The 13,349-nt window shown below is 50.1% G+C and overlaps 1 protein-coding gene across 1 annotated transcript; it reads right to left on the reverse strand.

The window, feature by feature from the left end:
* Positions 1-922: 922 nt before the first annotated feature.
* UNG (uracil DNA glycosylase) lies at positions 923-11,749 on the reverse strand. Its single transcript, XM_027956650.3, has 7 exons — positions 11,518-11,749; positions 10,658-10,864; positions 9,854-9,949; positions 7,244-7,341; positions 6,551-6,639; positions 5,381-5,559; positions 923-2,052 (listed from the first exon to the last, which is right to left on the reverse strand). The coding sequence occupies exons 1-7, from the start codon at positions 11,644-11,646 to the stop codon at positions 1,912-1,914; spliced, it is 939 nt and encodes a 312-aa protein (XP_027812451.1). The 5' UTR covers positions 11,647-11,749; the 3' UTR covers positions 923-1,911.
* Positions 11,750-13,349: the final 1,600 nt, after the last annotated feature.

Consider the following 13,349-nt stretch of genomic DNA (forward strand, 5'->3'; position numbering starts at 1 on the left):
TGCAGTTTGTCTTTTTGGCTGCACGGGGTCTTCACTGCTGTGTGGGCTTTCCCCTAGGTGTGGCAAGCATGGGCCACTCTGGATGCCTGGGCTTCTCTTGTTGCAGAGCACAGGTTCTACGGTTCGTGGGGTCAGCAATTGCGGCTCCCGGGCTTAGTTGCTACTCAGCATGTGGAACCTTCTGGGACCAGGGATCAAACCTGCGCTCCCTCCATCCATTGGCAAGCAGACTCACTGAACCACCAGGGAAGCCCCCGTGCCGTTTTGATTTCTGGTTTTGATCCTTGTACTGTGGCTCAGTAAGATACAAACCTGAGAGGGAGCCAGGTGAAAGGCAAATGAGAACAGAGTTTAACATAAGTTCACAGGTTCAAAAGGAAGTTCAGTGGGAAATCTGCTTCCCTCCTGTCCTTCAACTACCCAGGTTGCTTCCCCACAGGGATCAGTGTTGGCGGTTTCTGATGTTTCCTTCTGGAGTAGCCTGTGTCTGCTGCAACTAGTCTCCAGCCCATCTGCCGTATTTGCCATCTTGGCCTCTGACTAGCACATGCTTCAAATGCCTGGTGACCCATGGCTGCTTTCTCAACATCAAGAGCGGGAAAAATCTTTTTTCCAGCCAGAAGAGGTTCCCAGCAGATCCCAACCCCATCTAGCCCCCGCCCACGCTCCACAGCACCCAGGGTGCTACTCAGGGTGGGGAGGGGTCCCAGCTTTGAGCACACCTCACCTCCTCCTGCTTGTGCCCCTCTCGGGAGGCCCAGGGCTTCCCGAGGCTGCCAGCAGTGGAGCGGGGGCAGGGGTGGGAGGAAGGAGGAAGCACAGGCAAGTGTGGCCCTTCCTGCTCACAATGATTGTCATGGTGACCCAGGGTTAAGACTAGTCCAAGGGCATTCGCCCAGGGCCCAAAAGAACTAGGCACAAGTGAAACTTCAACAGTCTTTTATTATCAAACTCAGGCAGTTTTAAACCCAGCTGGGTTAACCCTTTAAACCCAGCTTACAGCAAAACCGTGTCATCTGGGGATGGAGGTGCACATCTAATAAAGGCTGTCTCTTAAAAGAGGATTAAAAATATATATACATATCTGGTATCTTTTAAAAAAGCAAAATTCACCAGTGTCGCAGAAAAGAAAAATCCTAAAGTGATTTCAGTCCAACTCCCACCCCTCTAAATGAAGAAACAGCATTGGCAGTCTCTGGTGGCTCAAAAACGCCAACTCAGGATGTACCCAGAAAGAAAGCATTTCTTTCCTCTTAAAACAATGCTTTCTGCTTCATGTTCAACTTCCATAGCTTACTCCTTAGAAACACCTGAAGAATTACTATATAAATAAGACCAAATTTGCTTTTCCCAGCTTCTATTCACTGAAAGTTCACACCAAGGATGGTTCCTTAGCAATTTTCACCTCTACTACAGGCAGGAAATCAATCCCTAATTTCTGGGAACTGATAAAACATGCTCAGTCTTCCTGAGGGCTCCATGAAAGACCACAGATCAGACTGAAATGCCAGGGTAGGCAAAGGGGGCCTTTCCAAATAAACAGTCAGCATCCCCACATCTAAAGTCTAACCTATCAGTAAAAACAAGCAGCAGCTGGCTGTAACAGAAGGTGCTAACAAAGAGGAAGAGTCAGCACTCGACCTCAGGTCCCTCCCAGGGAAGCCTGAGCCACAGCTGGTGTGGTCCAGTTATCTCTAGCTGAATAAAGTCACCACCCCCAGGAAGCCTGGCTCATGGCTGCTCCACTTGAAACATGTTCCCTTGTGCAGGGTGCTTGAGAATCACAAGGGAGATTTTCTTCTTATTTTGACTTCATAAACGACCAATACTTCTATTTCACAGTGTTTAGAAAACTGCTCAGAGACCCCAACCCCCAGGGTCAATGTCACCCCCAGGATCCAGGTCACAAGGTCACAGGTCCTTCCAGTTGATGGGCTCTTTGCCGGACTTCTGCAGCAGCTCGTTGGTTTTAGAGAAATGCCTGCATCCGAAGAAGCCCCTGTACACGGACAGCGGTGAGGGGTGCGCGGTCTGCAGCACGTGGTGCCGCTTCTGAAAGAGGGGGAGACGGGTGGTGAGACCGTGGGGGCACATTTGGAATTTTTAACCAAACCACTCTGGCATTTGCCCTTTCCATCAGCTCTGCCGCTCCGCCGCGCCAGCTCTAAATCCATAGCGTCTGCACAGGTCTGTGTGTGAGTTCATCCTCCAATGGCTGGTAGAGCCACTACCCAGGGAGGAGGGTCCGAGAAAGCAGAAGACCCCTCCCTCTCCACCTTCTGCTGGGCACTCTCTGTGGGTGCCTGTGTCCTCCTATGACCCAGCAGTCCCACTGCTGAGACTGCCTCTGGTAAGGGACTCAGCGATGCACGCATCTCCACAAAGATGCAGGGCCGAGCAGGGACACTGCTGCGTAGCTCCTAGCCGGTGAAACCTGCTATAAACCCAGTGCTATGTCTGCAGAAGATAAAACATATTTTCCTAAAGGTTCTGACAATGCAACACCGCACAGCTACCAGAAGAACAAGGTCAAGCTATACATGCTGATATGAGGAGCCCTCAAAATCTGTCACAAGTGGAAAAAGAGAGACAAGAAAGGATAAATGCATTAAAAAAAAAAATCTTCTGGGGGAAGGGGAGCAGATAAGACCCAAGACACTAATTATAGTAGTTCCTTTAGCGGAAGGAGTAGAAGGCATTTCTTTTCCATCCTGTACCTTGCTTTGCTGTTTCAATCATCTCACCACAAAAATGGAATACTAAAAATTTATTAAAATGTCACCTGTAGCTAACTGAGTGGGAAGATCCTGGACCATTTTTGTTTTCTTCCTAATTCTTTCCTGTATTTAACTAAACATCACCCAACAAGTAGTTTCTGTCTCAGATGGTGAAGAATCCTCCGGCAGTGGAGATCATCCCCGGTCGATCCCTGGGTCGGGAAGACCCCCTGGAGGAGGGCAGTAGAACGGCAACCCACTCCAGTATCCTTGCCTGGAGAATCCACGGACAGAGGACGCTGGCGGGCTATAGTTCATGGGGTCACAGGGACACAACTAAGCAACTAACACAACACCCTGCGAATAACTGTCTTTCAAGACACGGCTGCTTTCAAGGAGCCCGGTCCAGGAGGGGCTGCTGGGGAGGCTGGGCAGCCTGGGTCCAGGTGCTGGCCCTGCCGTTCAGCAGTGGGGCACCCTCCAGAGTCGCTGACTGTCCCTAGGCCACTTTTCACCTGTGGCCTGGGAGTAACAGCAGTGACAGCTTGGTTAAGATTCCATGAAGAACAAAGCTGGGTCTTGTGCACAGAGCATCAGGAAGGGATGCAGGCCAGGTACTCAGCACAGGACCCGGTGGGCAGGGCAGGTGCCTGTGTGCACTCCGAAGGACAAGTCAGCAGCCAGCCTGGGGCACACAAAGACCTCCACGTGCTGGACAAAGGCAGGCAGGAGTGGGGCGCCCACGAGAAACCCAGGTGGTTCGGGGGTCTGGAGTTCAGAGGCTGAGAGGCAGGCCAAGGCCACCCCCAGACCCCAGCTGGTGACCCCAGTCAAGGCTTTCCAGGGAGAAGGCGTCTGAGCGCTCTGGGCAAGATGAGATGAGGCTGACCTGAGGCTAAGATGGGCAGGTGGGGAGGGCGGGGCAGGGGTGGGGTGGGGTGCGTGCAGCGGAAAGGGGGAAGAGAGAGGTCTAGAACATGTGTGATTATTTACTTTCAAACTAACCCATATTTAATACTACAGATTACAGAGATACTGAGTAAGCGTGCTTCTGACCACAGACTGGAAATGCCTCTCATACACATTTTGTTGCCTAGGTAAGCAGACCTTACTGAGCAGTCAGTTCATTTATGCCGGGTTTTATTCGTACTATTCCCTCCCCAAAAGAAAAACACCTGAAAATATCCTGCTCGTTCACAAAGAACCTCTACAGAGAAAAATTAAGATGGAACTCCACTTCAGAGAAAATGGAGAGGATAAATGACATGCGAGTCCAGTCTCTGGACCTGAACTTGATGGCTGGCTTGGTACCCTCGCCCACAGGCCCACCTAGGCCTGGGCAGGATGCTCACATCAGAGTCAGAAGCTCCACTCACAAGTGAGCCGGCAAGTGGCCTCGCCTCCCTAAGCCCGGCGCAAAGGGGAGCCCGCGTATCCCCCATGCCTTGCCCTGGACGTAGCCTTTGTTAAGATCAGGTGAGTCGCGGCCTAAGAAGGGCTGGACTTGCTCCGACGGGGGCGGGGCTTCAGCATGTTTGCGCATCTCTGACACACCATCAACTGCCAGGCCTCCCTGATTTCTCCTTCACTTATCCAAGTGTCTACACTATAATTTCTCCACCCAGCTTCACTGCCCAATTCAGTGCCTCCAGCAGCCCAAGCTAAGCACCCCTCCTTGCTGCCCGCCTACATGCCTCCCCCCGTCCCAGCCCCACAACAACCAGTCTCCTTCAAACCAGCTTTACCTGCAGTCCGTGCCAGGCATCCCAGAGAAATGCCAGGGCTCAGCCCAGAGCGGTGGCGATTGGGGTGGTTTTAGGACTGGGTTAAAGGGCATGAGGGGAAGGCTTGGAGGATGACTTCTGGGTGGGCTTTTTTTTTGGTCAAGGTGCACGTGGGGATTCGACTAGGGTTTGAATCCCAGGGCCCATGCAGTGGAAGCATGGCATCTTAACTTTTTAGGATGACTTTTGGTTTTTCATCACAGTAACTGGGTATGCATGGGTGCTTCAGAAATTAAGTGGAGAAGGAAGGAACAACTTGGGGAGGATGCGGGGAGGGCAGAGAATGACGAGCTGAGTTAGTGGTGTCAGGGACGGGCAGCCAGAGCGCTGACGGTGTTTCCGTGGGGGAAGGTAAACCTGCGCTGAAGTGGGACTCTCCGTATTCTGTGTACACCCTCAGACTTGCTGAAAGCAAGGCTCGCCTGACTCGCCATCTGCTGCGTTGCCAGCCACATGGACGGAGCCCGAAGGCCTGCGCAGCTTCCCATGCACACGGCAAGCTTATGCCAGTGCCATCAACTGCATCCAAGCAGAAGCGGGCCGACCGCTTTCCTCACCACACAACTAATCATTTTATCTAAGGTCTGTTAGATACAGACCTTTTTTTTTGGCCTCACCATGTGACACGTGGGATCTTAGTTCCCCAGTCAGGGATGGAACCCAGGGCCCCTGCACTGCGAGAAGTCTTAACCACTAGACCGCCAGCAAAGCCCCCGAGTCCTGTTCAATTTTTGACGGGAAACCTAATACTATCACAGTCGTAAGGAAAAATAAGCTTCATTTTAAGAAATGGATTTTCTAGGACCACATAACTGAAATTCTTAGAATACTCTAGCCTGCTTTAAACTATTAAAAAAACAAAAACCCCACACAACATACCCTATCAATGGCACTGCCCTTCTTCTGAGCATAAGAGCCCCAGAGCAAGAAGACAAGACCATGGGCGTTCTGGTTGAGCCATGACACAACGGCATCGGTGAACTGCTCCCAACCTCTCTCTCTATGAGAGTTGGCCTGGTGCGCCCGGACCGTGAGGACAGCGTTGAGCAGCAGGACACCTGCGAACACACAGTGAAAAGCGGTTTCCAGGGAGGCTGACATGCGGAACCTAAAATACGGCACAGATGAACGAGCCCAAGAAACACACAGACTCCCAGATCACAGAGAACAGACTTGCGGGTGCCAGGGGAGGGGTGAACTGGAAGTCTGGGTTAGCAGACACAAACTACAGATGACAGGCAAGCAACATGGTCCTGTGCAGCACAGGGGGCTCTGCATCAGTATCTTGTGATAAACCAAAACGAAAAAGAATCTGTATAACGGAAGCACTCTGCTATACAGCAGAAATAACACAACATTGTAAAATCAACTATATAGCAATAAAAAAAAAAAAAAGGCTGAAATGAGTCAGCCCCAAAACCCAATAATGAGCTCAGTGCATGACAAAACCAGGTAGCATCAGGACAGGATCTGTAGGTGCCTCTGGGTGAGATTCATTTTCACCTCTACACTTCAACATCTTCTGAGTATACAATTATACATTATATCCATCATGGGAAAGAATTGTTTAAAATATATATGTATACATATATATCCTAAGTGACATGAAATAACCTCAGAATTTAACACAAGGAAGCCAAGACATTTCACTGAAACAAAAATTTCACTGTAAGAAAACAGAGAGTAAATATTCTTTCCTTCTCCTGGTTATAGTTTATTTGTTCAGAAAGAAAGAAAAAGTCCTGTAGATAGGTATTAAACACATAACACAAGCCGTGTATTGAAATGAGAAAACTGAGGCTGCCTCCTGAATGGTCCAAGTGGGTAACCGTGAAGTATGGATGCCAAGCAACCAATTATCTCTTTCACGTTACAAATAAACATGAGAAACACTGGCTGCAGGATAAGACACGTCTTGACTGAAACTTAGTCATTTTACTAGAGCTTTCTAGTTCCACATGGGTATCTTTTAAAAATATAAGCCGGCCAGACAGGAAAGAGAAGACTCTTGAAATCCACCCAAAACACATCTAGCTGTGGTTAGCTTACCTTGTTTGGCCCATCCGGATAAATCTCCATGACCAGGGTGAACAAAACCATCTATGTCTGTAGACAGCTCTTTATAAATGTTTTCCAAACTGAAAGCAAGTCAAAAGAAAAACAAAAACCCCACAATCTTAAGTACCATTCTGAAAGTTTAGGACCCGCCAGCACACATGCAAATTACGGCCTACAAAGCCAGCCCTTGGGGCTGCCCCTCCTTTCTGACAGGCACACCTGGGGAAGCCCTTTACCTCAGTCACTGCTAGCATTTAGGGAAGAGAACTTTGGAAAACCCAGCAAATTAGCCCAGGATTTACCACCACCCTCAGGCGATGGGTTTAAAGTTTGTATCTTTAATAAGTTTATTACATTTACAAATGATACATGAAATCCTCCAAAGCAGGGGTTCTTGACCAGAGGTGATTTCTACCCTCCGGGGGACTTCTGGAAATGTCTGAAGGCACTTTTTATCATCACAAGTAGGGAGCAGTACTGCTGGCCAGAGGTGCTGCTGAGTACCGTACAGGGCAGTCCCAGCCTGCACCAAAACAAAGACCCAGCCCCAAATGTCAGCAGTGCCGAGAATGAGAAATCCTGCTCCAAAGGCGAGTGGAGGTCCCACAGACAGGCGCCCCTGTAACCCGCAAAGCCCGCATCTGAAAGCAGTCACGACTGGAGCCACCAGTACAGCCTGCCTACCTGGGCGGGGGCGGCACAGGTCTCTGAACACTGAAGCAGAGCCCATGAGCTTGATTGGGTCCGTGATATGGATCCTGTCCCAAGATGACAACCTTCACCTGTGAACACCAGACGGCGAGGATCAAACAGTGCGAATGGACAGCTGGCTGCTGCCAACTCACACAGCAGGGCACCGAGGCAAGGGCAGCCCCAACCCGATCCCACTCAGGGCCCCGGAAGGGCGGGGGTGGGGCCTGGCCCTATGGCTCTGCATGACCAAGCTATCCTTCCCTCAGTCACCTCCTGCAACGTCCCTTCCCTTTTCCGACCTGGATATTTGAAACAATTGGGGATCAACTTTGCTTCCATCCCCTTTGTTTTTCAAATTACAAAAAGAGTTACCCCCTTGTTACAGTATGACCATCCAGAAACATGCCAAGTGGTCACTTCTATCCCATCTTGATCCAACTGTTTATAATCAGCCATATAATGAGGGTCACTGGACTCATCACTCTAAAGTTTTTGTGTTTCTCATGTCATACATTGTGAGTCTCCTTTAAGTCAATAGAGCTCAATCATTAACGGGCAGTCAATTGGTTTCCCAATTTTTTCCCTTACAAAAGACAATGAGGTAAACACCCTACTATATCTATCTTTACATACTGTTGCTTTTTTCGGCCACGCCATGTGGCATGCCGGATCTTATTAATAATTCCCTGACCAGGGATGGAAACTGTGCCCTCTGTATTGCAAGTGAGGAGTCCTAACCACTGGATGCCAGGAAAGTCCCATTGTTGCTTTTATTTCTATGGAACAGATTCAGAAGAGTGGAGTTGCTGGTCAGAGGATAAGTGTATTTAAAATTTTCAGACATATTTCAGATAGCTTTTCGACAGATTAAAAGAAATTCCCATCCTCCACCAGCTGCATTATGAAGGTGCCTGTTCCCCTGGACAGGTACACCGAGGAGATACTGTGGGTTTGATTCCAGATCTCCTCATTAAGTGAGTATGGCAATAAAAAACAAGTCATGTAAATGTTCTGGTTCCCAAACTGTCCAACTGTATGAGATCAAAAAAAAGCACAGATCGTATTAAAAAGTACTTTATGGCTAAAAAATGCTAACCATCATTTGACAGTGCAACAAAACTTCAATTTGTGAAAACTGCAGTCATCTGTGAAGTGAAATAAAACGAGGTCGGCCTGTCCTCTTAAGGGATGGCCCCTGAGGAAACTGAGGTCATTGTCAAGGTCAGTGTTAGCATACTACTAGGCCTTTTGATGGATGCCCACCCACCTCTCTTCATACCCGCACCCCTGTCCTGTTCCTTAACATCTTCCTCCATGGCTGAAGTACACTGTATCCTTAAGAACCCAGACTGGACCCGGCCACTTTTATGGACCTCTCTTGTCCCCCTGGTTGGTATCCACGTGGGCCCCAGCATATTCTTGAAGAAACGTATCCAGGACCAAAGCTTTCCCGTTCTGGTCCTAGATAAGGGCCTAGGCGGAGCCAGGTAACATCCCTGCCCTCCATACGCTCATGGGCAAAGAAGCCCCCAGGTTATCTGATTCTCAGAAGTCTCATGCTCTTTACTTATTCTTTCTTTACAGTATTGCTTGCTGATATTCAAAACAGCACATACTTTGAACAAGGGGCAACCCAGCACTGAATTTAATAGGACTTAAGGGTTCTTTTTTCAAACTCTATAAACAAGGAGGTAAGTTAAAAGTACTTGCTCTAAAATGAAAATTGAGACATTTGCTAAGTTCTAGGAGTGGCAACCTTATCATGATGGCTTCCTCAACAATTTTGCTTCTCTTTGATTTAAGACACTTACTAAGTCATGGGATTCCCACCCTCAGCTTATAAAATCAGTAAGGAAAAAGGAGAACAAAAACTAGAACACCTCCACTGCAAGCAGATACTGAAGGTTTAGAGGAAATCCACATCACAAAGGTGGCAGGGGACAGGCTTCCTTCCGGGAGGTGCCAGAGACGGCTCTAGCTGGTTTTCAAAAGACAAAAGTGAGGAGAGTCACCAACCGGTCCCACTCCAAACCAGGAGAATGGGAGGTGGAGGTGAGGCTGGGAAGCAGCTGTGTGTTCTCCTGTGAACTCGCCATGAACTATGCGAAGGCACCATCAAGCTTCTGGACAGGAGTCTGAGGCGACCAGAGCTCCCAGTGCGCAGCCATTGCACACAATGAACTAAAGCAAAGAGATGTCTTTAGCAGACATGTTCAAGCCAGAAGTCAGCGACAAGGCAGTGCAGTCACACAGAAAGAACAGAGATACCAGTCAAGGTGGAGCTGCTGGGAACCAGTCGAAAGACACTTAACTGCTTCCTGCCTCAGTTTTCCCACCACCACAATAATACCTCGCATGGGCATGGGGTCCATTCCAGAATTTTTTAAAAAAAGTCACAGCACATGCACATATGCACAAACTTCTCTTTTTTTGTTGCATAAACGGCACACAGTAAGACAGCCTGCCAAACCTCACAATTTCAGTGTTCTTTCTACATTATGAGTAGTGGTTTAACTCCACTGCCCCGAATTAAGAAATGCCATTTGAATCCCACTCCCGTTTTAGTAATTTTAGTAAAATTCAGCCACAACTTGTACTTACGTCTCTTATGTCACACATCTGGGTCCACGTGAAGACTTGATGAGGGGGAGGATAAACAGGGTAATGTTTTCTTTCTTCTGCAACAAATCCCATAAGCTGACGAGAAGATAAACGAGGTTTACAAACCACATTCTCACAGGAAAGCTAAGAATTCAGTAAGAAAGTTTCAGTTGGAAGAACTATTACCTAAACCTTTTCCAAGTCTTATACCCAAATTCTGCCGGGGAAATCTGAAACAGTCCCCGCACCCCACCGACCTTTCAATACCCTCGGGCTTTCTTTGGGCTGGGTCCAAGTTGATTGGCTCTGCGGCCCTGATTTCCCGCGCGGGTGCAAACCGCTCCCCCTTTTTTACCTTTTTTTTAAACCCAGATTTTTAGTCTGTCGAGTTTGTGGTTTTACTTCACCACTCTTTCCTTGAGAGCAGACTAAGTGACTAAACGGGTTAGTAGAAGCTGTGATAGCTATCACAACATTGTAGAGCAACCACACTCCTATTTTTAAAAAAATTAAAAACCCAGCACAGTCAAAACTAAATAAAAACAAACTTTAAAATATCAAAATAGTAGTGACATTAAAAAAAAATTTTTAGTTACTGTTAAAAACTTTTAAAAGAAGCTATGATATCATCTCACAGCCTTTTAAAAACTTTAAACTGCAGATTGAAAACACCTTGACTGTATTTTACCCCCTGAGCATGAAAAGAACTTTGAAGAAGGGAAAGGAGGAACCACGAAAGCAATCTCGTACAACCGTGGGCTTGGCGCGCTCTATGCGCAAGATGCCCGCAGCCTCCAAGTTTACCTTTATGAAGTATGGCTTCCCGAACTCCCCGCTGAGGTGCTTCTTCCAACTCTCACCAAAACCCACTGGCACGTTACGCGCCGCGAGTCTGAGCAGCGCGGCCGCCTTGTTCCTCTGGATGCGGATCAACTGCTCCGGGCTCAGCGGCGACGAGGGCGGCGTGCCGGGCTCCTCCGGCCCGGCCCGGGGCTTCTTGGCGGGGCTGGCCTGTAGGCAGTCCCCGCAGAGGCGGCTCAGCAGCTGCAGCGGGCCTCTCCCGGGCACGCGCAGCTTCCGCCCCCACCCCAACGGCCCCGGGCAGAGGACCCCCATTCGCGGGAGGTTTTAGGCCCGGGGGCCCTGGGCTGATCCCGATCAGGCACTAGCAGGCCGCGGCCCCCATTTTCGAGTTTAGAACCACAACAACGCGGGAGCAGAAGGGTTTGTGAGGAAGACTCGCGGCGCCTCGCGAGGGGTTGGCTGCGAATGGGGCTCGGGACGCCGACGCCCCGCCCCCTCGGGCCCCGCCACTGGCGTCCCCACGCTGTCTTTTCGCGGCAAAAACCTTCCCCGCCGGGGCCCACCCCTTCCCTCCTCTGATTGGAGGGCGGGCCGGCCCCCTCGCCTCTGATTGGCGGCGTGGGCCCTGAGGCTCGCCCCCATTGGCTGGCCCCTCAGCATGGCCGCCGATGGGGCGCTAAGGCGGCTGTTTTGAACACGTGGAGGCGGCCCCCGTTCACCCAGTCAGCTGCACATTCCCACAACCCCTCGGCCCGGGTCCCTCTCGCGGGGTCCGCCGCCCTCCTCACCCCCCTCACCCTTTTCGGCCTCCCTGAACCCTGGCCCCACGAGAGGTCCCCCCACCCCTAACCGCTCCTCACCGCCACATCCCCGCTCTGAGCTACGGCCGCCACGCCGGTCCCCGGGTCGGCCGGCTCGGGGCTGCAGGCACTTCGCTTCCTGGCGGGGTTCGGGGAGAAAAAGGAGTAGAGCGTCTTCTGGCCGATCATCCCGAAGCCGAGGAAGAAGCCAACGCGCGCCGCCCGGGGTCCCGCGAGTTTGGCGCCAGCCGCGGTGGTCAACAGTTGGCGCCAAGCCGCCCGCGCATGCTCCAAATGGGATTCTGGGCGGGGGGCGGTGGAGGCCCCAGCGCGCATGTGCGGGAGGGGCTGAGACGCGAGAACCCTGGGGCCTAGTGGGGTTTCGAACTGTGTTTGGAAAAGGGCGGAGTTCCTTAGGTCGGTTCGCTCAGCTATTTGACTGTTTTGTTCATTATTCTCAGCCATCGTCCCTCTGCCCTGGGCAAGTCCCTCCACCTTTCAGCCAGTAAAAACTTTAAGTCCCGCCCCATAGGGTTGCTATGGGTGTGAAATTAGCATTCAAATTAACTATACTTCAATTTTTTATTTTAACGGTTTAAAAAAAACAATCACGGAACATCCCCAGTTTGTCCCTCCTGTGGTCTTTACACCTTGCGGGCGCTCTCCCCCTGCCTGGAAAACTTTTGTCTCTACTCGACACCCGTCCTCTGAAGGGTCTTCCCCTGCCCCACTTTCTAGCCGGACACTATTTACAGCTTCATCCAAAATGATCTTATTTAGGGACTTCCCTGGCGGTCCAGTGGTTAGGCCCCTGTGCTTCCAGTGCAGAGCGTACAGGTTCGATCCCTCATCAGGGAAATAGGATTCCACATGGTGCACGCTCCCCTCCAAGTGATCTTATTCTTTCCTTGCTTATTTCTGTCTTCAGCCGTTTTAAATTATTTTTAAAAATAATAACATAAAAGCCACTTTGAAAAACAGTTTGGCAATTTTGTATACAGTAACACATACACTCTCGTCTGTCCTTAGGATTTCCCAGCTAAGAATACTGCAAAGGGTTACCATTTCCTTCTCCAGGGGATCTTCCCCACCCAGGAATCAAACCCGCGTTTTTTATGTCTCCTGCATTGGCAGGAGTGGTTCTTTACCATCTAGCGCCACCTGGGAAGCCCATTTAACACATAGACTTAACATGTGCCCCTGCAATCCCATTCGTAACTATTAACCTGAGTGAAATTAGAATCTGTATTCACAGGAGAGCTTGTACATAAATCGATATAATGACCATATCTGGATTTTCCCCAAACTGGAAACAACCCAAATGCCCCTCAGGTGGCAAGTGGGTGAAGGAACTGTAGACAGAAAATAATCAAAAACCGGCGAGGATGAAAACTGACGTTTGTTTGGAGAACAGCAGCATCGTCTCACACATCCTCTCATTATTTAATCCTCATGGCATGGGTTTTGTAGTTCCTACTGTGCCTAGAAGGCAATTCAAGACCAGAGATGTTAAGGGATTTGTAGGAACCACACAGCTTCAGTGGAGACAAGTGGAAGTTACAAGGGTCTGATTGCAGAATTCGTGCTCCTACCTACGACAATATGCTGGTGGCCCAGCTCCCTGTCGGGACACCACGTTAATCCCCAGGGACAGATGCCATCAACCAGCTGCTCCCAAACCACTGGTGATCCCGCACAGCTGCGAAACAAGTAACGACCCTGCACCACCGTGATGCTTGCAACGCGCCCGGAGGGCCAACAGATGGCGCCCAAAGACCGCCCACGGCTTTGTTTTGCAAATTTGCCTGGATTTTCTCCAGAGCGCCGCTGCAATCTACCCGGAAGCAGTTCTGTGGTCGGGGCGGGTAAATGTTTTCTCTTCCCCGCTGGCC

This window comes from Ovis aries, chromosome 17 (assembly GCF_016772045.2).
Source record: "Ovis aries strain OAR_USU_Benz2616 breed Rambouillet chromosome 17, ARS-UI_Ramb_v3.0, whole genome shotgun sequence".
NCBI classification, from domain to species: domain Eukaryota; kingdom Metazoa; phylum Chordata; class Mammalia; order Artiodactyla; family Bovidae; genus Ovis; species Ovis aries.